General features: G+C 39.5%; 1 protein-coding gene across 3 annotated transcripts in view; it reads left to right on the top strand.

Annotated features, from left to right (window-relative positions):
• The window catches only part of ANO1 (anoctamin 1), a 75,011-nt gene extending 53,732 nt beyond the window's left edge, over positions 1–21,279 (top strand). For 2 of the 3 annotated variants that reach the window (XM_071762496.1, XM_071762495.1), the window contains 13 exons: positions 2,298–2,380; positions 4,982–5,053; positions 8,217–8,291; positions 9,294–9,495; positions 10,280–10,391; positions 10,976–11,033; positions 11,574–11,674; positions 11,984–12,129; positions 13,535–13,687; positions 14,752–14,804; positions 16,240–16,424; positions 18,163–18,268; positions 19,197–21,279. In XM_071762496.1, the coding sequence (XP_071618597.1) occupies positions 2,298–2,380; positions 4,982–5,053; positions 8,217–8,291; positions 9,294–9,495; positions 10,280–10,391; positions 10,976–11,033; positions 11,574–11,674; positions 11,984–12,129; positions 13,535–13,687; positions 14,752–14,804; positions 16,240–16,424; positions 18,163–18,268; positions 19,197–19,457 (1,607 nt within the window). In that variant the 3' untranslated portion in view covers positions 19,458–21,279. Of the gene's footprint in view, positions 1–2,297; positions 2,381–4,140; positions 4,153–4,981; positions 5,054–8,216; positions 8,292–9,293; positions 9,496–10,279; positions 10,392–10,975; positions 11,034–11,573; positions 11,675–11,983; positions 12,130–13,534; positions 13,688–14,751; positions 14,805–16,239; positions 16,425–18,162; positions 18,269–19,196 lie in introns of all 3 variants that reach the window. The other variant, XM_071762494.1, reaches the window with a different exon arrangement.
• Positions 21,280–21,524: the final 245 nt, after the last annotated feature.

Below are 21,524 nucleotides of genomic sequence, written 5' to 3'. Positions count from 1 at the left end.
TGCTTCTGGTGGAAAGGAGCCTCCAGCTGGACTTTCTGGGGGGCCAAGAGGGCAATTAAAATAAAGGGGAACTGATGGGGTTAAAACCCCATGTTTGTAACTGGGAGCCCTTGTTGTGAGTTAGCAAATACCCTGGTTTGGATTATATTTAATCCTGAAAACATAGCCCAAGTTTTTATTTGCTCTAGCACATTGGGAGCTGTTTTTACATTAACATTCCTCTAGGCTGATTTTAGTACAACTCCACAGAATTCAATTTAAAGCAGTGGTTTTTTTGTCCACGAACTCAGTGTACAAAATCAGGCCTGTTATCTGAGACAGTTTTGGGGTAGGATGTGAAATTCTTCAAGTTCTCCAGGGTCACCATAAGGTTTTACTGTGGTACAATACCATATAAAATAAATGCTTGAAAAAGGTCCTTTTTGAATTGAGATAGTAAGAACTCTTTCCACATTTGAATTGTTGCAAGTTTAATTTCTAAGGGATTTGTCAGAATTATTTTATTTTTTTTAATGAAACAAGCACTTTGTTTCTTGAGGAAATAGTATCAGCAATAATTGTCTCTAAATGTAGGCATGTTTGTAGTCTTCAGTGCCTTTTGTGAGCACCTCTGTGGGTAAGGAGAAGTTTTAGGCTCATGTACAGTTGAAGAGTTGAAGCAGAGGGGACCTGAAGAACCAGGTGGCCCAGAACACCATTGGCATAGCAAGAAAATTACCCTAAGTTTGTGGGTTTTATTGTGGGCAAACATTTGGCAAAGTTTTCTTTGTATCATGTGGTATTGTAACACCACTCAGACAAGCATTAAAGCAGTTCTAGCACTCCCTGAGCTGGGCTCCAGTCAAGTTCAGCATTAAACGTGGACCATGGCCCAGTGCTGCTTGGGATTAAATGGCATTAAAAATGACAGATAATCCAGATAAGATCATTCCATCTGTAACCTCTGGGAATTTTTAAGCTCTCCTTACGCTTTTGGGCCTGGAAGTGACATGGAAATGCAGGGGGCTTGGCAGAGCAGGGGTGCATCACTACCTGGCACGTTCACCCAGGGCTTTTGCAAGGGGTTGGCTCTGTTCCTGATGCCTTTTCATTCTGCATTGTTCAAAGTCAGTTCCACAGAAGGATTCTGAGTAGCAATGGGAAATGATGCCACATTCTTTTTCCATATTTTTTCCTGTATGTGGAAGCTGCAGACCCTGGCACAAGAACTGTTGGTGAGAGGGAGAGGGGAGGCAGTTCCAGGAGGGTGACACAGACCCTCTTAAGATACAGCTGTGGCCACCCAGATTTATAGGAATCCTATGGCTTGTAAAGAAGCTCAGTTTTATGTTTTTCATGTGAGAGGTTTGCTTGGAAGGCAAAAGAATGTCATGACTCTCACCTGCCTGCAGTCATCAGGGTGTCCTTTCCTCTCTGTTCAACTCTCTTACCCTCTCCCTGTCTGGTTTTTCTGGACACAAATGTTTCTGAGCACATCTGTTAATACTCAGTGTGGGGAACTCCTCTGGGAACACCATTTCTTGGTAGATTTGCCTCTTTCATAACCATTTATTTATTATACAGCACTGGTGTATTCCCAGCATGTAAATATGTCCTCTGAGAACTCACTTGGTCTCAGGCACAGACTGATACAGACTGGGATCATTTATTGGGACTTAAAAATTGCTTTAATGAGGGTTCTATAAGTCTTCTCTATCAACAAGCAAATGGCAGCATTTCTAATCATAAAACCCCTTAATTGCTGCTTATTTAACAGCCTGCCCACCTCCAGCTTTCACACTGGAATGAGATTCTGGGTTTGGGTGTGCTGGCTAGAGCTCACTGCACCATTACAGCCACTAGAGAGATGTAATGACAGCAAAATAAAAATGCTTGCTACGGATATCTGTAAGGAAATAATTACACAGGGCTCATTAAATCAGTCATATTTGCATAGATAAAGCACAGGTTTGTGTGGACACAGGAGGTGGTCAAAAAATGTAGACATGGCACTTGAGGGCATGGTGTGGTGGGCATTGAGCTGATGATTGGGCTTGATGATCTTAGAGGTTTTTTCCAACCTTATGGTTGTGTTTTATGACCTCCAGATGGAATAATAAGCAGGTGAAGATCAACTGCATCACGAGTCACACAAGTATTTCAACAAAATTTGTGTGTCTGACTTTTTCTTACACCCCTTAGAAAAATCATGGTCATCTTTCCACATGAAGCTGAGGGTGTAATAAATGTTGATGTGATTTTTGGGGGTATAATGTCAAAATAATTGACCTATATATTGGTGCTGACTGTTGTTTCAGCTGCCACCTTTATGGAACACTGGAAGAGAAAACAGATGCGTCTCAACTACCGGTGGGACCTGACTGGGTTTGAGGAGGAGGAGGTTTGTCCTTCTACTTCTGATTCTTTGATTTCCACCCTGGCTTTCCTGATTGCTCCTTGCTCTGAGCCCGTAGGCACTGACTCACAGGGAACTCCTTGTGGGGTGGTTCTGTCCCTTAGAAGAAAGGAAAATCCTATGCATGAACTATTTGAAGTTTTATAGCAGGGGATGACTGGTAGGGTTTGTTTCCATGGAAACATCATTGTATAGCTTTCAATTTTTTTTTTTTAAGTGTGTAGTCAGGTCACACCTAGCAGCACAGCCTTGGAATATACAGCTCAGACATTACTGCTGGGCTGATGTCAGGGTGCTAACAACCAAGAACCTCATTCAGCTCCCATTGCTGTAAATCAGAAATGAAGGTATTGAAGTTGATAAAGTAACAGCATTGTGGGGGGGAAAAAAAAAAAAAAAGGTACTGAAAATTTGCTATTAACTTTAATGATCCAGGATCAAACCCTGACTTGGAAAGTATCCAAGAAAATACTGCCAGACATTTGGGCTTGGGGCACTGGGAGGGACACAGTGGGGAGGTATATATGCTTCTTGTCATTTGCCAAAAAATAAAAAAAAAAAATATATATATATATATATATTTAGACAGGTTTAAACTGAGTGTGCTAAATAAGATGAAAGGGAGAAATCCTAAATCTTTATGAATAAACATCGTAAAGTTAACAAAGTTTTCTAAGGAAAGAAGAGAAAACCTTTAGCCAGCTGAGAGGCTGTATTCCACCTCTTTGTTTTTAATTTTGTGCTTTGCAAAACCAGAAAACACCTTCCTAGACCATAACCCAGTCCCATCAGGCCCCTTCCATTTCCCCATCAAATGTGACAAACCCTGATGCCCAAACCTCACTGCAGGGGCTGAGCCAGGACCTGTGGGTCATACAGGCACTCTCTGGTTTGTTTGCCAGCTCTTTTTTTTTTTACTGTTGTTATTATTAAAAGAGGCATGACTGCCCTTGTCTTACCTCTAGGTGTTCTAAATAGCTACACAACAAATACTGCTCACGTGAAACCAAAACCTTGGGTTTCACACTATGCAGCTTGATGAGGCAGTTCCCCTCACCCCCAAAATCATTTTATCTTCAATTTATCTTCTCTTAATATCTTTATCTCCTCCATGATATATTGATGTGCACTATTCCCTATGCCGTGCACTTTAGGAGGTGACACCTAGTTTACTGGGCAAGAATATAGGGATTTATTTCCTGGATGCTATAGTGCTCTTTTATTTTTGGTAACTTGTTGTTAGCACACATGAAAGTAGAAAGGATTAACTGTATCTTTCCAATGTCAGTCCCCTTCATGTTGGAGTTCAGAGCTCCACACAGCTACCCCAGCAGCTGTTAATACAGTGTAGTTTGGTCTTTGTTTTGTACAGTCAGCTCCAGATAACACAGTCATGAGTTTGGCAAAGAATTGAAGCTCCTCTAGTTTCTGATTTGGCTGAAACATCAGCTGGGATCATGCTGAAGAGTCAGGGTTTCAGGTGATAAATAAATCCCAAAGTGTCTCATCTTCTGGTGTTTTTAGGGATACCTTGTTCATGCAGTACTCAGGAATGTTAGGAAATGGTGTAGGACATGAACAGACTGATTTTCCTTGGTAGTCTCTAGCCATCCACTGTACCTATGCCTGTTTCATGTCATTTTAAAAATATAAATCCAATATGATCTGCAACAGTTCAGTAATCAATTTTTTGTGTTTTTGTTTTTTTTCTTGTTTTTCTTGGTTTTTTTTCTGGTTTCCTGAAGGAGGCAGTCAAGGTTTGGAAAACATTTTTTTTTTAAATTCCTCGTACCTTTTTTATTACATGTCTACTGATGTCATCTTTTGATCTCCACCTCTTCTTTTTTGAGCATCAGATTTTCTTTAGACCTCCCACTGGTTACTTTGCCTTTTACACCATTCCCCTCTCCACTTGTTCAGACTTTTTTCAACTCCCTTCTGTTTCCCATCTGATCCATTATTGTCAACTCTGAATCTTTTGAATGTGTAATGATTGTGAATTCTGAATCCGTGAATATTTCTGAATCTTTTGGCTGTCTCTTACTTCTGAGTGTTTCCTACACCCTCTCCTTCAATGCACATGGATAATTTCTCAGTGCTGTCCACGACAGAATTAGGGGAAGATTCCAACTGATTGATCCCAAAGCCAAGTATTTTCCAGGCTGACAGCAGATAATTGCTTCCCTTTGTGGGATGGGGATTGTTGAAATGCCAGTTAATGCCATTCAAAACCTAATTTTTATTGAAAAGATAAAGAATTAAAATCCAGGCCTAATGTCATGTGGTTGGAGCCTGCAGGTTGTGCTCTTACAGATTAAATTTAATTTCTGTAGCATTGCATGGGGCTGTCTGATAGGGAGTGGTGATTGTTCTGCAGTTGCTGTAGAACTGTAAATGATAGAGGGTTAACACTGTTTTTATTCTAATTACAGCCAGGTATAGATTAACATGAATGACATAGTAAGTGAATTAAAATTCAGTTTAAAAACTTGAAAATTGCTAGGAAATTGACCTGCAAGCAGATCAGATGTAGCAGCTACAGAAGGCAAATAATTTTGCTTTTATTAAATATGACTTATTCCACAGGATCATCCAAGGGCAGAATATGAAGCCAAAGTTTTAAAAAAATCGTTGAGAAAAGAACACAAACATAAAGAGGTATGGTAAAAACATCTGTTTGTTCCACTTTTTAAGAAAAACTTTGAAAAAGGAGGTTGTTACAGCAGGCACTGAGCCAAGCATAAGAAACAGGTAGAAAAGTGTTGCTGCACGTTGTGTTTCAGTTCCAGATGTCTTTGGTCCTTGCACACACGGGATGTTTCTTGTCTGCCAGTGCAAAAGATCTCATTAAGTCTAAAAATGTCTTTAATAATTAGATATAGGAGTGTGGCTAAGGGAAGTTAATTGAGATGGATTGAAGGCCTGTTCCTGTTGGGTTGTTGAATCAATCTCAAGAAAACTCTAACAACACAAACTCCTCTATGCCAGTCTAAGTTCCTGCAGCCTCTCAGGTGTTCTGTTTATTTTGTAAACAAAAGTATTATTGGAGCACTAAAGAACAGTACTAACACCAATTTCCTTGCCAAATTCCAGCTTTGATAATAACTTTCTGCCTTTTTAAACACGTCAGTTCCATTTCATTCCATGGGATAAGGGAGCTCTCACTCCTGCTTTTAACTTTGTTCTTCACATTGCTCTGAAAAAGGTGCTGCCAGCCCTCCTGGGGCACCTGCCTCTCACCAAGAGATGGTGCAATTCCCACGAGAAGCTTTTGCTAAAGGCTGAAACTCCTTCCCTGTTCCTGTCTGTCAGCAGCAGATGGATTTGGAAAAACTCCTTTTTATCCCTCACATGTTGGTTTCCACCCTGCCAGAGGTTGTTCCCCCATCGCTGCAAGAATTCAGATGTTTGTGCCATGGTGTTTTTGAGTAGAGAAATAAATGCATTAAAAAAATGCAAAAAAAAAGAACTTCCTCTTTTGCATGTCCAGTGGCGCAGGACTGTGGAGCCGTGCCCTAAGTTGGGATTTCCTAAATTGGGAAAACCCAATTAAAATAAAACTGCAATAACCACCTTAACATAAGCACACTTAAAGAGTCAGCCTGAGCAGAATGAGCTGGCATTAAACTGAACCTGTCTGATTTTTGTTTGGTGTTTATATTTGAGTACTATTGGGCCCCTCTTAAAAGATCTTTTTTTGAAATCTTCTGAAAGATTTTAAAAGATCTCTTCTTAAAGATCTTTTTAAGATGGCTTTAAAGATCTCATCTTAAAAGTTATTACCCAGCTGCTGGTGGAGTGTTCCTGTTACTCTAGGGGGTGTCCTGTGGAAGTGGCTCAGCACCCTGTGTTTACTCACAGCACTGCTTTCAGATCCCCTGCAGATGAAGAAAAAAAATTGGTTGCTTGTTCTCTTATCAGCTGGATAAACAATGTGGGAATACAGTCATCATTCTGCTAAAAACCTGCAATTCACCATAATTAGGGTATATTAGGAATTCGGATTTTGAATGTGGAAGGCTGTAGGGTCATCAGACAATTAATGAATGGTGGCCTCAAAATATCAGAGCAGGGAAGCTGAGCAAGGAAGAGAGGATTTTTTTTTTTTAACCAGACTATTTATAACTTTTTGGGCAGTGTTCAATTTGGATGTTACTAATTTGGGAAACGTGAGAAAAGGAGATTTTTCTGAAAGACTCTGTAATTATCTTTCACTGGGATCTAGAGTGTTAAAAGTTCAAAAAAGTTGTAAGACAACTTGGAAATTTTCTTAAAGAAAAAAATAGCTAAAGCTCAACCAGAAATTGCTCTTCTTTGTCAAGAGAAGTCCATTTGAAAAAAATAATTTTTATAGGAAAAGCTTTAGGGAAAAAAAAAAAAAAAAGGCACAGTCCTAAATAAAAAAAGGAATATCCCTTTGCAGGATTGCTTGATCTACCCCAGAATTTGGGGCAAGAGTTTGTCTTTTGTTATTGTTTGATTAACCTAAAGCAAACTAATAGAGCATTCACTTGTGGCTAAATTGTTATGTATGCTGAGTCAGTAAAGAATATATAGATTGACTGAGCAGTGCTTTGCAGTACTGTATTGCCCAATCCTGTTTTTGTTTCTTTGACTGCCATCAGAAGCATCGATATTTCCCAGAAGAGACAGCAAACAAATGGAGACAAAGAGTTAAGACAGTCATGACTGGGGTGAAATTGGTTCTTTTTGTTCAAACTTATGAAGCAACTCAAATTATGAGTAATTATGGAAGACACAAATCGATTTGGTTTTGGCTGTTGAACCTTTGTTTAATATTCACATTCAGTTCTGGGTTTCTTCTCCCTCCTCCCCTTGTTTCCTCAGCACTTTTTGGGACACTGTTCCTAGGCATTGGGAATGGCAGTGCATGGCTAATCTTAGATTTTCCCTCCCAAACTGACACTACATTTTGCAGTGGAGCATGGGCCTTATGTTGAGAGAGTTGCTTGCACTTCCCTGAGCCAACATGCATGTGACAAAAATAGCATTTGAGCAATAATTTTCTGTTCGTTCTAACACGTGCGGCATCTTCCGTAAAGTTCCTTTTGCTGTTTATTTTTTGGTGTTTAGAAACAATTCCTGGCATCAAAGCTTATGAAGGGCTCTAGATGAGCAAAAATTTTCTAAATGAACTTTTCGTAGCCAAATTCAGGCTGTGGATGGTTGACTTCATTTAGGGTATCCTATAAAAAGAGTCAGTATACAAGCACATCTTAACTCTGATTGCCTGGTCCATTGAATGCCACGTGGATGGGCAGGTTGTTAAAAATCACTTAATTCAAGAAATTTCAAGTCTTACAACACATTAAAATGAGATCTTGCCTAACTGTTTGCTCACCTTGGAGTTACCAGTAGCATATTTAATCCATGCTTCAGTGGAACCACTTGGGCAACTGCAAAGATGCAAATATTAACTGGGGAGGGAGAGGGGAAAAGGCAAATTTTTCTAGGGAAAGCAAAAGGAAATATTTAACAGTGAGAGATCTTACTTCATGGTTCCTGACAGCCTATTTGCATGTTTCCTTCAAAAAAGTATACAGAAAAATCAGGTTTATTTATACTCATAGTACAGGCACTTGACTGGTTGGAACCTAGATACAGAGTAAACAATTTGCCTGTGTGGAATTGGAACTGTAAACACTGTGTCCTTGCATCTTCTCACTGGTTGTGTATTTGCTAGCCTGGATTTTTGGTTGTTCTTTTTTTTGGTTTTTTTCCCTCCCCTTTTGCTTTTGTCTTGTGCAAAATCAGATGCTCCATCTTTACTGAATGTACCCTTTTCCTCCTCCAATTTTAGACAGATAAAGAGAAGCTGACATGGAAGGATCGTTTCCCAGCCTATTTAACCAATTTTGTTGGCATTCTCTTCATGGTAAGCATCACCCTGGCAAAAACTGAAATGTGTGTATTACCAAGTTATTGTATAGAACAGAAGTGATGGATATGTTAGTGGGGCCAGGACAGACTTTATAAGATTGATGTGATTCATTATGGCTTTTCCCCAATAAAAAAATCAAGCATTGTATTGTTTTATAATAGAAAATCTTCTCAAGAGCTTCTATTTCTTATTTGTCATCTCTTTCCAGTAAAGAAATAAGAATACCTAAATAGGGTAGGGGAAAAATGAGGGCATGGAATTGGAAATTACCACCACAATCCAAGACATGGAACAGATTGGCTGATGGATAGAAATGTTTCTAGTCCCTTCCAAAGGTAGAATATGCCAGACTAACTCAGTTAGTTTGTTTTTTGGGGATAAGGATTCTATTTTGGGGTTGTTGCATTTTTTTTAATACTTGTGTATCCAGAGAATGGAAATCTGATATTTTCAGCTAAGAATTGGTACCTGCAAAAAATCACATTTTTAAATTATGCCTCTGTTTAAGCAATGAAAACACTGAGTAAGTAAGTTTTGTGCACCTTCACGTTGCCAGGAAGCTCATTGATTTAATTCCAGTTTAGCATTGTGCCACCATAAGATGCCTGAGCAGGGTATTTGAAGGCTTCTGTGCCTGCTAAAGCTGAAACTCTCCCCCCTGCTTCCAACCCTGCCTTTCTTTTATAATAAAGCAAACACCCTGTGTATATGCTGGTACTGTTAGGGCTAAAATATAGTCCTGTATTATTTAATTAGAAGGAAGTAGTTTACATTAAGATGCCTTTTAAAAAAGCCTTTTGCATGTGATTGTGCTATCATTTTTCATGTGGTGATCAAGTTACCAGCAAAAGAGGATCTTTTCCCACAGAAAGATGCAGAATTGGGTGGACTTAGGATGTGGCCCAGAGATCCCATCTTTAAGGTCCTTGCTAAGTCCCAAACCAAAGTATTTATAGTTAAATCTTTCATAAGAGGCTGTGTTATCCTTGCTTGCAGGTTGGCCTGACCTTTGCTATAGTGTTTGGAGTCATCATATACAGGATCTCCACTGCAGCAGCACTGGCAATCAGTTCCACTCCCTCGGGGAGGTCGAGCGTTCGGGTCACCGTCACCGCCACTGCTGTCATCATCAATCTGGTGGTCATCATCATCCTGGATGAAGTCTATGGCTGCATTGCAAGGTGGCTGACTCAGATTGGTAGGTTTCAGCCTTCAGATGATGCTTGCTTGAGCCATTTTAAAAGGCAGGACCCAACTGATGATGATAACTGGCTTGCATGATTGCCTTCAAAGTAGTGAGCAAGCCCAGTTGTGCAGCTAAAGGTCCAACCAGCTGCTTACAGATATCAGGTGCACATGGATTCAGCTTTATTTTCAAAGTTTTTCTTCAGCAGGAGTAGTACTAATCAATAATCCAGTTATGGGTGATGAGGATACAGCAGAAATGAGCCTAATCTTGAACTTGACTCTTGTCTAGCACACAATTACTGTTTTCATTTTCTGCCATTTTTTATTTGGTGCGAGACACGCCAAGAAACAGCGTTGTGAGTGCAAAGAAAAAAACAGTTGCAGAAAAAAAATAAAAAATTGAATCATATCCCAAAAGCATCAGTGACAAAGGGTCCAGAAATCTTTTCAGATAAGTTCTTTTTTATCTGCAAATGGTTGTCATGGAGGTCAGCCAAATGTGGGATGAATTGGAATTATTGTTGTAATGTGTCTGAAGGGTGGGATCCACAGCAGATTGACCACTGACCTCAGTGAGGCTGTAGTGCATTTATTTTTATATATATATTTATATAAATATATATGTATTTTATATATATAGTGCATTTATTTTATATGTATATATATATATATGTTTAAAAACTCTTTGTTTAAAAGATGGCTGATGTTTTCCATAGTCCACATTTTTAAGATCTTGAAAAACTTGAGGTAGGATAATTCCTTACTGTTTCTTATCCAATACCCACTGATTCCAGAGGTGCCAAAAACTGACAAGAATTTTGAAGAGCGTCTGATTTTTAAGGCTTTCCTGCTGAAATTTGTCAATGCCTACACACCCATTTTCTACGTCGCTTTCTTCAAAGGCCGGTGAGTAAGGCAAAAAGCTGTTTCAGCTTCTTGCTTAAAAGAGAACTGTAGCCAAGCTAAGACCATTGGTAGAAGAGAAAGTAAATCTAATTTAAAAACTCCTCAGTGTTGACCCAAAACCTCTGCAGCCTCGTGGGATAAAGCAGAGACCTGGTACTCTCCTGATTCAAATTTTTTGAAGCCATTTTGTTAGAATAACTTTGGTACAATCCCCTGGGCTATTTACTGTTGTCTATTTGCCATTCATAACTTTATATCATCATTTATATCATAATTTCTCGCAACCACCATGAAAGCACAAGGCTAAAATAAATTCTTCATGTGGCAACAGAAACGAGGATTTCCTGAGAGGATTTCTGCCTGCAGAATATTGTAGGACACGACTTACAGTTTTACTGAGTTGTTTTCTCAGTGAACAGAACTTACTCATTAAAACAAAACTGTTAGAGAATTTTTCTCATTTGCTTTTTCGAGGCTGAACATTAGGCAGTCCCCCTCAGAGTCAGACATAAATGATTTCAGGAATCAAATATGGAAAGTGTAAAATACATAGGAAGTTTATAATCCTAACCCCTGTACCCTAGGTTTGTTGGACGTCCAGGAGACTACGTCTACATTTTCCATTCTTTCCGCATGGAAGAGGTAATTGCATTGCACCCTGACTCTCATCACACTGGGTGATTCCACAGGAGGACATGGAGCTTTGGGAGCAGGTCCAAAGGAGGCTTACAAAGATGATCCAAGGGCTGGAGCAGCTCTGCTCTGGGATGGGCTGAGAGAGTTGGGGTTGTTCACCCTGGAGACAGAAGGCTCTGGGGAGACCTTAGAGCACCTTCCAGTGCTGAAGGGACTACAGAAAAATTGGGGAGGGATATTTTACAAGGGTATGGAGTGGTAGGATGAAGTGTAATAATTTTCAGCTAAAAGAAGGTAGATTTAGATGAGATTTTAGGAAGAAATTCTTTCCTGAACACTGGAACAGGTTGCCCAGAGAAACTGTGGCTGCCCCATCCCTGGTAGTGTTGAAGGCCAGGTTGGATGGGGCTTGGAGCAACCTGGTCTAGTGAAAGGTGTCTCCATCCATAGCAGGGGGGCAGGAACCAGATCATCTCTAAAGCCCCTTCCAGCTCCAACCATCCTCTGGTTCTACAATCTGACTGACATTTCCTCTGTCCACCCTAGTGTGCCCCTGGTGGTTGCCTAATGGAGTTGTGTATCCAGCTCAGTATCATCATGCTGGGCAAGCAGCTGATCCAGAACAATTTATTTGAGATTGGCATCCCGTAAGTTACAACATTTCTTTGCTGTTTTTGTTTTGTTTTGTTTTGTTTTGTTGGTTTGGTTTGGGGTTTTTTTGTTATTTTTTTGGGGGGGAGGGGGTTTGTTGGTTTGTTTTGTTTTTCTCCGTTACACCATTTTTTGGTATCCTTGTGTGCTGAGCTCTGGTACTTTTTGGCTATTGTGGGTTGTGCGGGGTTTAAAAAAAAAAATAGGTATGGAACTTATTGTGTCTGGTAATGGAAAATAACTGAAACAAATTGGGCAGTGTGGTCAGAATGGCAGCTAACAGAATAATTCCCATTCCCCCTCAGAAAAATGAAGAAACTGATACGCTACATGAAATTAAAGAGTCGGCGTTCGTTGGACCATGAAGAGCACATGAAAAAAAAGCAACGTTATGAAGTGGACTACAACCTGGAGCCTTTTGCTGGACTTACCCCTGAATACATGGAAATGAGTGAGTGAGGTGGAAAGATGGCATTTTAAACCATAATTATTCTATTTGGGATGGAGAGCTGAGGTTTTAGAGCTGTAGCTTTGATGGACAATGGGGAAGTCTCAGTCTGTACCATGTTTCAGCCAACCCCTGGCTGCTTCAGGAATGGATTCTGCTCTTCTTGAGCCCTTACTTCAGCTCTGTAGTTGAGATATTTTCTTTCAAGTCAAGTGACATCTCACTGCCAAGTTGCAAATGGGAATGGCTAAATGGCATGAGCTTGAAACTGTGAGGTGTGTTTCATCATCAGTTGTGGTTGACATTGGAAATAAGTTGGTTAATTCAGATTTAATAGTTTCCTCTGTTTATTCTGATACCAGATAGTTTCTGTTTTCTGAAATCTGGACTAAATCTGGTGAGAGATACATGCCAGGATGTAGATTGACAAGGTAGTACTTGGCAGATCACATAATATTTATTTTTCAATAATGTTTTCTCTATTATGTTGAGTGAGTGATGTGGTGTTTTAGCCCTGGATATCAGCTCTCTACTGCTGCAGCTGTAAAACTACATTTCTCTTCCTGCCTTCAGTCAAGGCTGAGAGCTGCTCAGCAGAATGCTGCTTGCCACAGATCAGGCATTCCAGAAAGATCTGTCTTCAAAGAGCAGCTTGAATTAGTATTTCAAGGAGTGGCTGGGCAAAAATAGTGGTAAAGGATAATGAAGTGTACTAATACCACAAATTGGCACAAGTAGTAAATGCAGAGGCAAATCAGAATAATTGATGGCCTTTATGTTCAGAGTAGTTGAAACAGATTGAAATTTAATGGTACAAACTATGAGGTTGTGCTGTCAGTTCCTAAAAATAACAACAGATGCAGTTACTGAGATCAGCATTTGGAAGTAACAGAGGAAGAGAACGATGGGGCACTAAAAGTGCCAGGGTGAGTGTGACATCAGTGTGATGTCCTTGTCAAACACAAGCAAATATGATCCCAGTGAAGACTGAGTGAAGCAGCAGTGTCCTTTATGAAGTCCCTAAGTGTCTGTACTTCAGAAGAGAAAGCTTTTAGTGGGATTAGTGAGGCTAAAACCCTGCTGGGTGGAGCATGGCACGTTTCTGTAGAGCTAATGTGACCACTGTGGTAATCCCACTCTGCAGGATCCCTCCTGTGCCAGCCTTGCCCATGGCAAAATGGCCACAGGAGCTTCCCCATCCTTCTGGCTGGTTTGCAAGAGGAGCAGCTTGGCCCTGCAGTGCTCCCCAGTGGAGCAGCACTCAGGAAAACCGTGCCTGGCACAGAAAATGGGATTTAATCTCCCAGCAAGTGTCATCTTGTTCGAATTTGGGGGGATGGCACTGTTGTGATGATGCATTTGATAAATACTGACCACAGCCTTTGTAACAATTGCTTTTTCTTTTCAGTTATTCAGTTTGGGTTTGTAACTCTGTTCGTGGCATCCTTCCCGCTGGCACCTTTGTTTGCTTTGCTGAACAACATCATCGAGATCAGGCTGGATGCAAAAAAATTTGTTACTGAGCTGAGGAGACCTGTAGCAGTCAGAGCAAAGGATATAGGTAAGTGCACGTTGCTATTGTTATCCCTGTTTGTTTATCCCTGCATTGATGGCAGGATATTGGGATGGTTTCATTAACAGGAAGATATTTATAGGAAAATTCAGATCATTGGATTTGGGGCTTAACTGTGAACTGTCATAACTTGCCCAGTCTTTACTTTTAAAATAGAAAGACCAGCACTTTTAAGTTCAGATAAATATTTTATGAAGTAAACAGTATCACTTTTCAAATCAAAACAATCAATACAACAGCAAAATCTCTCACAAGGTTCTGCACATCAACAGTTCTTCCTGGCAATGAGGTTTTCTTGTGGAAGCAAAAATGTCTGCATTTAATAACTGGGGACTGGGCTGTGGAAATACACTTGAGAGTGAGAGGAGACTTGAAGGTCTGTGTTCCCATGAGGAATGGGATCTGGAGTAGGGGAAGGGGCAAAGCTGTGTGACTTCATCCTCAGGTTAAATCCAGAGGGGTTGAACCTAAGTCAGTTTGGGGTTGGCTGGTGTTACACACAGAGCCCACGCTGAGGAAACCCAAATCTAAATGGGTTTTAGATGCAAATGGAAAATTCCCACGAGTGGTTCCACTGGAGCTTTGCTTTCCTGAAACTGAAGCAGGAAAAATGGTGATGAGAAGGTTTAGAAAGAGATTCAGATCCTTAGAACTGGCAGAGCAGTATGTTCTGCACCGTGTGTGTAGGTTCCAGCTCCCTGTCTGTAGCTTTCTTTTTTCTCCTCAAGTGTTTGAGAAGTTTGAATGAAATTTCAGTGTTTTTCTTTTCCATTTATGCTGGATTCTTCTGTCTCACATTTGTCCTCCTCAAAGAAGCTTTTAGCTTAAAACATTTAAAAAAAAAGATGCCTAAACATAGCTTTGGAAGACAGAGTTGGGGTGCCTTTCCTTAAAGGTTATTAAATTAATCTTTTATAATTTTTCTTTTTTTAATTTAAAATATAACTCTAGTTCAGCACAGTCATAAATACTCCTAAAGCTGTTCACTAAAAATATAATTTATCTAATTTTAATGACTGGAACAACATTTACAACTTTGTCTCCTTCCTTAGGAATCTGGTATAATATCCTCAGAGGTATTGGGAAGCTTGCTGTCATAATAAATGTAAGTAATTCAGCATAAATAAAATTTTAGTTCAGTAAGCTTGCTTTTCCACTTTGCTCCTTTAGTTTTATTTCAGCATAAATCCCTTAAAATCAAGTGTAAGTATATGACCTAGAAGTTTTCTGGAATATTAGAAAATCAGATGCAGTGTTTATTTTAAAGTTGCAGTAGTAGTAGCTTGATAGAAAACAGCAAGTAGTCATTGCAGCCTTTTTCCAGAATGTTTTCATGAAGAACTTTTGCTCTTCAAACAAGACCACAACTGGCCCTTAGAAGACTGTAGTACACTTATGTAGTAATCCATTAGGTTTTTTTAATAGACATCCAAAATAATTATCCTCATTGCACCCCACCTGGGGAGAGGTGAAAAAAAAAGCTGGAAATTTCATTGCAATGCAGCAAAGTAGGGGCTGTGTAGGGCTTACAGCCTGTGGGCCCTCTGGGTTTTTTTCACTATTATCCAGACTGGAAATTCCTTTGCTTTGCCCCCAGGTGTCTGTTGTGCTCTTGCCAAACCATTCTTTTGGTTATTTGCTTTGCTGCCTTAATTTGCCTTTACCATTTCTCCTCTTTTCCTTTGGAAATAATTTCTCTTTTTTTTTCTTTTTTTTTTTTTTTCTCTTCTCTTCTCTTCTCTCTTTTCTTCAATGCAGTCTCTCTTCATCACTATCCAGTGTTATTTTTCCTCCTCTGATCTATGTACTACCCCTCTTTATCATAAAATAAGTAAAACATTCTGTACTGTGTTTGTTCCCCATGTACATGAGATTTATACCCCTGAGAATGTTTCATAATAATGATAAATGAGAAAGGCTGAAGTTATGAAGAACTCTGCCGAATTGGCTGTCTTGCATTTTCTGTGTGATGTTTTTAGAAACCTTTTTTTTAAATAATCAAATAAAATGCAATTTTTGTGGCCATAAAAATAAAACTGGGCTCAGTCTGCTCATCCTTTTCTCTTGATGGAGTTAAAAACTATGTGCAATGAATGGCCTTTTGCAAAGCAAGGAGAATTTATAGAGTCAATTCACTGTCAGTTGTTTGCAGAACAGAAAGCACTTGGAAATCCATCAGTTGGACCTTATACAATGCATCAGGGACAAGCTGGGACTGGGGGAGAGGGGAGCAGCACCATGTTTTGCTTTCCTCTGGTGCTGGGGGGTGTCACAGGGGGGTTATGGCTACTGCATTTTCTGGGGAATTTAAGTTGTGACCCACGTAAACATCTCAGTTGGTGTGGAACTAATCCATCAAAAAGTGCTCAGAGCAAGCAGTAAATAGTACCTTGCTGCAGCAGGGAATAATCCATTCTTTGGGCTGCAGTCATCCCCTCTGTTCTCTGAAGCAATCCACCAGTTGTTTGGGCAAGGACGTACTTGAGGGAATTGTTCAGTGACCCTGAATATTGCGCTCACTCTTTGCTCTTATGGCTTAGGCATTTGTGATCTCATTCACATCTGACTTCATTCCACGCCTCGTGTACCTGTACATGTACAGTGAGACTGGCACCATGCATGGCTTCGTCAACCATACGCTCTCCTCTTTTAATGTCAGCGATTTCCAAGCAGGAACAGCCCCAAACGACCCCATGGATCTTGGCTACGAGGTTCAGATCTGCAGGTACTCTCTTGACTGATCACTAATTTCAAGAACGGGACAAATTTTTGCATCCCTAGGGCAGGTCCTTTGTCTTTTCAATACTTAGCACCTTGGTAACCTTTTATATCAGGATCCATTGCCTTGAATGTCTTGGTTTATGTGTTAAGCAACCAGAGTGCTTGAATACAAAGCTTGTTTTGGGAAATTGAGATGAACATTGATAAGTTCAGTGTTTGGGCAAAGAGATTTATTATTATGTATTCCCTTTCTCAGGAAAGGAGATGATAAACAGCACAACAATGCTCTAAAGGAACCAAATGTCACTCTGATGTCATGTTCTGTATCACCTGCTATTAATATAAAGACCATGACTTCACAGTACACCTCTCTTTTTTTTTGTCCAGTTTCTGTAGCAATTTCTGATGAGGCTTATAGCATCCTTATCTGCACCAGAGCTTAAGACCTACATAAAGAGTCATTGGACAGGAAATCTTCATGCCTGTAACAATTTCTAAATGTTATTTTCACTTTTAGAGGAAAATTACTGTTGCATATTTCAGTTTGTGAAGCAATGGAGGTCAGTGCTGAAATGCATGTTTTGCCCAGGCTTCCTTAGATATGCATCACCTTCCAAACAAATGTTTTAATGCTTAAAACTGGGGACCAAAGCCAAATGCAACAGTGAAAAAACCACAGACCAGCAAAGCTGAAAGGGGGTAAGAAGGGGAAGAGAACAGGAGGGAAGAAACATTCCAAGGGAGAAAAAGAGAGATGATTTTGGTATGCATATTAAAATAAAATACAAAGAGACCAGGAGAAAAAGAAAAAAACAAACCAAACACAAAACCTTTATAATTGTGTTGGGTTTTAATGTATATTCTTTACGAATTTAAATAATGGAAGTGAATTTGCTGAAAGGACTTCTGAACAGAAAAACCACTCTGAGATGAAAGAAGAAACCAACTAAAATTGCTTTTACATTAGCTTTGCTTGCTCTTATTTTCTCCTGGTTTATTTCTGGTGGTCTCTGGCCACTGGATAAATGAGGCTGGCAAATACGTTTTTAGCACAGAACTTACAAAATGGAAGTATCAGTCCAACACAAAAATTCCAGGCTTATTTGCTTTCTAGTCCCAGCCTCTTTCTTCTTCCCATCCCATTATTTCTTCCGTATCCCAGTGATTTTTAAATAATTCAAAAATGTGTGATCCTAATTCTCTCAAAATATTGAGCCCAGGATGATGGGGTTTTAAATGTAATGTATTTTTCTGTATCTCATTTCTAACAAGTTCTTGTTGATTAGCTCATAGATTTTCTGTAAGCCATAGATAGGGAAAATCTCACTTTCTCCCTCAATTTAGCTGAGACCTTTTGTTAATCATGAACAAGGAGAAGACCACATTGTACAACACACTTTCTTTTTGTCTTTAAAATCAGTCTGAAAACGATATGTTTGGGCTTTTTTTTACCAGTCTTAAAATAAATGCATGAGCTGTGTAGTTTACTACACCTTTACACAGAGTTGGAATTATTTGTACTAATCACAGGGCATTTAGATGTAAGACCTTGAATTTTGAGCAAAATTTGAAGGCTGTTAGGGGGCTCTTAGCTGTGTTTCTGAGAGGTTAATACCACATCATGCTGTAAAAGTGACTTTTAGATGGTTTGTTTTACTGTTTGACTGTCTGGTATTAATTGCTCACGGTGCTAAAAATTCTGAGTGATAGCACTGACTGATTTATTGAGTCTTGTTTTGCAGATACAAAGATTATCGAGAACCTCCCTGGTCTGAAAACAAATATGACATTTCCAAGGATTTCTGGGCTGTCCTAGCAGCAAGATTAGCATTTGTGATAGTTTTCCAGGTAGGTTATGCTGCAGGCACTTTTTTTTTATAGGAGAAAGAAAAAGAGTTGATGAAAAAGAGCTGCATAAGGCAAGCCACCTTTGGAATAAGTTACTAGGCCAAAGAAAATACCTTCTTTTTAAGCTGTTTCAAGGAAAAGGCAGAAATTTGCCCATCCTCATTCACCCTCTTGCTCCGTGAACTGGTTTGATGCAGAAAAAATTTGGTGACCTTAGTGAGCAGCACAAGGCTGATACTAATTAGGTCCCACCAATTTCTGTAGTAGGACATGAACAAATTCACTGAAGCAGCATAAATTTCATACAAACTCATTTCTAGACCTAGCCAAAAAATGAAGTTTCCAAACTGTCCCAGGTAAGAGTGCATCCCATATCTGAATAAGAAGACAAAAACTTCTAATTTTTCACTAAATGACAACAGTGAGGCTGGTTATTGTGACTTAAGTGTTTTAATTTTGCCTTATCTAAACAATGTATTTTAAAACTTTCCTTTCTTTTTCTGGAGAAAATATGTGTTTTGTGAAAGACCTCCCTTCCGTTCAGTCAAGGTTTTAAAATCAGAAACATTTCACTGGAATGTATTTCACCATCTTTCATCAGTTTACCTCTTGCTATTTGCTTCTGCCTTTCTGATGGAAAACTCGTAATGGGTAACGACAGAATTTCCTTTTCATTTCTAAGTGGCTGTGACAGTATTTGTACATAAATCAGAGAGATCTGTGCCTGCCATTTTTCTCTACTTCTAGCACAAACAAGGAGTTGAGGTGAGTTTGGCTCAGGATCAGGCTTGTGACATTCTGTTGAGCCCAACTCAAATATTGTCCTTTCTTCATCTTTCTTTCCTAAGGGCACTGCAAATGGCCCCTTCCCCCTCCAGTCATCCTTCCATCCGACTTTGCTGACATTTTCTCACAATTTCATTTTCAGAACTTGGTCATGTTTATGAGTGACTTTGTTGACTGGATTATCCCAGACATTCCCAAGGACATTAGTCAGCAGATTCATAAAGAGAAAGTTCTCATGGTGGAGGTCTTCATGAGAGAAGAGCAAGGGAAGCTGCAAATGCTAGAAACCTGGAAAGACAAGGAGAAGAATAAAGGTGAAAACTGTAACAATCACAGCCCCAGACTCTCCAGGAGCCGTAGTGGGAGTTTGTCCTCCTGCCACTCATATCCTCTGGATGTATAGAAGAGGAGGGAGTTGAGTACATCGGGGCATTCCACTGATATAAAAGCCATCATGTAAAGGGCAGGACTCAAGGAATGGACAACCTGGTGCATGTTGAAGGATGTGCTGCCATTTTGCTCCCATCTTTGTGAGAAATGCTCTTCTTGCAAATATGGAAGACCATCTTCTATTTCTGATAACTTTGTTGTTTTTTTCTTTTGCACAAGCAGTAATGCAGGGAATTTTTATATTTCATTGATAGGTAACACTATTGACCTTGGTGTGCATTAATAAGTGCAGGTAATTAGTATGTCTTGGTAGAGATATTCTCTGAGCATTTGACCTTAGCCTTTTAATTAACTAACCACAGAAAGGTAAATTTTAAATGATGATAATGCTACTAAGTTAAAATATTTTTGGAACCCCAGGCTTGAAGGTCCGTGGGGTAACTCCATGAAGTATATGCAAAATCAGCTTTAGTGTGTGCCCAAGTATTCCTTTAGGCAGGAAAGAAACCATGTCAAGCCTACCCAACTGAGGTGCTTTCCAAAACAGGCATCTGTGTTTGAACCTGCAGGGCTGGCACAGTCCACCAAGTGCATGGGGCACTTGTGTACCCATCACCAGGGCACTGCTCTCTTCAGAAACATCAGGAAAGCCAATCTGGAAAAGTCCTTTGTAAAAAAAAAAATTAAAAAAAAAAAAATTTTTAAAAAAAAAATAATTAAAAAAAATCAATGAATGACTGATGTGGATGAAGCTACCTCAGTGTCCTGGGCTGCACCAGCCCTGTTTGAGCAGTCCCTTGCTCATGGCCAGGCAATGGCAGCACAATGCTGGGGATCCTCCCAGATGGATGATCACAGAGTGGTTTGTGTGAAATGCCCTGGATTAAAGAGCACACGCAGAGCCACGGGGACTCACACTGCCCTGCCTGCTACTCAGACACTGTTGTTGCTGAGGAAATTCCCTTTTCCCCCGTTGATTCAGCACATCCCTTTCCAGCTGGGTTTTTCTCTGTAGCCCTCTGTCTTCTGCAGGAGAAAGGAGTATGCACCCCTCTTTCCCAGCCTGTTGCTCCTGCAGACTTTCTGCTGTTGAATGGCATCTCCCAGAGGCTGTGCCCGAGGAGTAAATCCACAGCATGTCCCACTTGTTGTCTTCTATGGAAGTTTTGCCTGCACTGAGGCTACAGGACCAGACCTTCAGTTAGTTACAGGACTCTTCTTTTGTCTTAAAATACTCTGTCTTTTGTACAAGGAGCTTCCTTCAAGTATAAGCCTAAAATCCTTACTTATGATGCCTACCTAAATCCCATCAGTACAGCTCTTTTTAAGCATAGGATATTTTAGTTTTGCTTTGTCCAACGATAAACTGCACTTCCAAATAATATTGGTGCAATTAACCTCATTTCTTTTATTGCTTTGTCTTGTCCATGGCACTTGCATTGCAAATATGAAAAACTGAAAAAAATAAAATAAAAATGAAAGATTTCTTTAAAGTCTAACTACTGTATGGTTTGATACAAAACCAAACGCCAAAAGACTATTTTGCAGAGAAGTTAGTTCTTTCTTTTTTTCCTTTTCTTTTTTCTTTGCTAAACTAATTTAAAGATTAATGCTAGAACTTAAAAAAGAAAATTGCCATATTTAGCTTTTGATATATTTATTTGTTTTAAAGTATGTAATAAACGTGATATTTTTCTGTAGTCTGTCCAAAGATGGTACCAGAAAAGAAATTATGTGGAAGAAAGAAAATGGTATTAACCAAATATTCTTGAAGCTTATTTAAAATATTGATCCAACCAAAGATTTTTATTAATAAAGGGCTTATATTTTGTTAACTCTTGTTTCTGTTGTATTTTGACTTGCAGGAATGTCACTATTTTTTAAATTTTTAACTTATGATAGCTTACTACTGTAGGGCCAAATCCTGCTGGATTTATTCACACAAGAAGCATTATGCCTGGTAGTAAGTGTTTACCAGATCAGGCCCACTGACTGCAATAGGAATGTGAGTGGGAATAAATCAAGCAGAACTCTGTCCATATATCTTGTTGAAAAAGTGGTCTTCCTCTCATTCCTTGGT

Source organism: Heliangelus exortis, chromosome 18 (assembly GCF_036169615.1).
Source record: "Heliangelus exortis chromosome 18, bHelExo1.hap1, whole genome shotgun sequence".
Classification (NCBI taxonomy): Eukaryota; Metazoa; Chordata; class Aves; order Apodiformes; family Trochilidae; genus Heliangelus; species Heliangelus exortis.
The sequence above is the reverse complement of the archived record's forward strand: the minus strand, read 5'-3'. Positions and strand labels throughout refer to the sequence as shown.